The 2,654-nt window shown below is 38.1% G+C and overlaps 1 protein-coding gene across 2 annotated transcripts in view; it reads right to left on the reverse strand.

The window, feature by feature from the left end:
* The window catches only part of cd74a (CD74 molecule, major histocompatibility complex, class II invariant chain a), a 5,448-nt gene extending 4,053 nt beyond the window's left edge, over nt 1–1,395 (reverse strand). For both annotated transcript variants that reach the window (XM_062548621.1, XM_062548620.1), the window contains exon 1: nt 1,166–1,395. In XM_062548621.1, coding sequence (XP_062404605.1) covers nt 1,166–1,233 — 68 coding nt within the window. In that variant the 5' untranslated portion in view covers nt 1,234–1,395. The remainder of the gene's footprint in view (nt 1–1,165) is intronic.
* Between the last annotated feature and the right edge of the window lie 1,259 nt (nt 1,396–2,654).

Raw genomic sequence — 2,654 nt, forward strand, 5'->3', positions numbered from 1 at the left:
CATATGTCATCTGGTATATGCTAATTGATACGACTGGCTAGCCTATGAGTGCCACGTCATAGAAAATGAATGTTTGGTCTGATCAGGGCCAGATCAGAGCCACATCACCAGTTCACCACTGCAGCCAGCCGACCTGTTGCTTATCAGCTGTGATCATGGCTGATCTGAGCAACTTCCCTAAACACTGATTACTGCATCACTATACCACAGTTATTTGGAACAAAACTACAAATGAACCAATGAATCATTACTGTTAGGCATAATTTATGGTTTGATACATTGTATATATATATTGTATAGTTTGTCGATATCTTTCTTTTAAAGCTTTATTGAACAATTCAGCAGAATACATACACATATACATTAGACACTACAAAAATCAGACGATATTTCACGATTTTTTTTAAGGGGCCAATTACAAATCTCTTCTGATGTGACGTCAGTAGTATCCAGGTAAAACACGTATTCATTTTCACCAGGAAACCAAAACTAAATTTGAAGGTGTGATTGATGAATTAAGTTAAACAATACTGCTGGTTTCCACATTTTAATTTACTCGACTGTCACTTCAGCAATCCAATATCAAAATATTTCACCTCAAGGAAAATGCGTTCAGACTTGTTGGCGTTCAGGCATTTGCTACGCAGTTAGTCAAACTCATTTTCTCTCCTTGAGAATACTGTGGCAATATTAAGTATGCATATTTGTAAAAACAGGACTTATTTATTTATTTATTTATAAACATTTACCCAAATAGAACAATAAACAAGTTCTCTTAACACCAATAGCCTATAAAACGGATTGCAAACCAATGAACTCATAGTCAAAACAAAATCAAACTAATGTCTATCAATAAATGCACCTTGAACGTTCTGATTTTACGGTACACCAAAAAGCAGGCTAATTTATCTGCCCGTGGACCTAGGTTTCATCCCCTATGTATTAGCCTATGTAAGGGTTAATATGTTGATTGCCTGGTTATTGCTTGAATTGATATTGTGTAGGCTATTAATGCTATTCTCCCTATGATGTAGTCTAACCAACTTTTTGGAATTGTTCACTGTTAAATTAATTATTGTTGGCCTATAATTGTTTGTCGCTTTGGCCAAAAGCGTAGCCCATGCCAAATCGCATCACCATAATAACCACAACCATAAATCCTCACCTGGGAGCGGGCATCGCGTTGGGTGCTCCCTCAATCAGGACTTCGTTCTGGCTGCTATTATCTGCCATCCTGCAGGTGTGAGTAGGTTCGACAATCTTGAAGAACTTGTGTAAATCTGACACTTCTGCAGTCGAGCTGTGAGTTTTAGCTCAGCTCTAGGAAGGGTTCAGAAACTCGACCACTTCTGTATTTCTCGTGTCTGTGGAGAAACGGAAAGCCCCGGGCAACCTGGAAAAGCGACGGACCGACCGGTCGGTGATTTCGTTTTAGTTTAGTTTTTTCAGACTCGAGCACTGATTGGCTGCGCCGATGTTTGCTCATCAGTTGATAGCAGAAATGGCATCTGAATCTGCGCCCCACTTCATGGACAAGAAACATATGGTTCACTTTTTTTGTTTTGCTTCATGTTTCATGACTTTTCCTCATTTGAAGGGTACAACAGAGTAATTATGAAATGTGCACAATAATATGTTTCCAATGTCCTGTACATTGGTGTTCTTGGGGTCAATTTGACCCCATTTTTATTAAGCATGAGGTAAATGAATATTTGACACATCATGGATATTATTATCGTAATAGTATGAGAACATGTAGTTATTATCATTATTACATATACAAGTATATTACATATAAGTTATTTTGGCAAGACTGAAAAAGTAAAAAAAAAATCAGCCTTTGGGTTGCTGACACTGGATGGGCAATATTGCCAGCCAGGGTTCCAGGGTTCATAAAGGGGTGTGTGTGTGGGGGGGGGGGGGGGGGTTGTAAGGCTTTTGATGGTGGTTATTAAAAAACGTAGTAACAATATGCATTATAATCATTTTTTGAGAGTTTATTTAGCTGGGGTCAAATTGACCCCAAGGATAACAAATGTCGATAAGATTTGAGGATAACATAAGGGTTAAAGGAGGATTTAAAGGAAAAAGAAACATTCACTTGTGAAATGAGTGGTGAATGTAAACAAATGTCTTGCATTTACTGTATGTTTTGTAGGCTATATTTATTGAATTAAATTATTTATATATTCATGTTTAACTTGCCAGGGCCCATTGCAGTTCACAGTACTGCATCTATAGACTCATTTCTCAACTAATGTTCTAGAAGGACTATTAATTTTCTGCAGAACAGAGAGAGGTTTAGCTGAACAACGATACAATTGTAGAATTGCATAAGTGTGAAATACCCCTGACCTCTGACCTGTGGGATTGGGACAGCACTTCACAAGATCACATGTACCTTGGTGATGTTTAATAACGAAGACGTTGCTGACATTTGCACCATGCACGTGTGTCGTGCTGTTGTGTGTGTATTTTTTCAAGAGTGATGTGTAGGCCTAAACATGAATATCAAAGTGAAGGGGAAAAACACACTCTCAAGCTTTTTTTTCATTCCTTACATTTATTTAGACCATATACACACAACGTTTATGTAGATGTCCACACAGATGCGTCTCGGCCTACGCCATCATCAGAGTGTAGTGTGAACACCA

The sequence above is a fragment of the Sardina pilchardus genome, chromosome 11 (genome assembly GCF_963854185.1).
Source record: "Sardina pilchardus chromosome 11, fSarPil1.1, whole genome shotgun sequence".
Taxonomy (NCBI): domain Eukaryota; kingdom Metazoa; phylum Chordata; class Actinopteri; order Clupeiformes; family Clupeidae; genus Sardina; species Sardina pilchardus.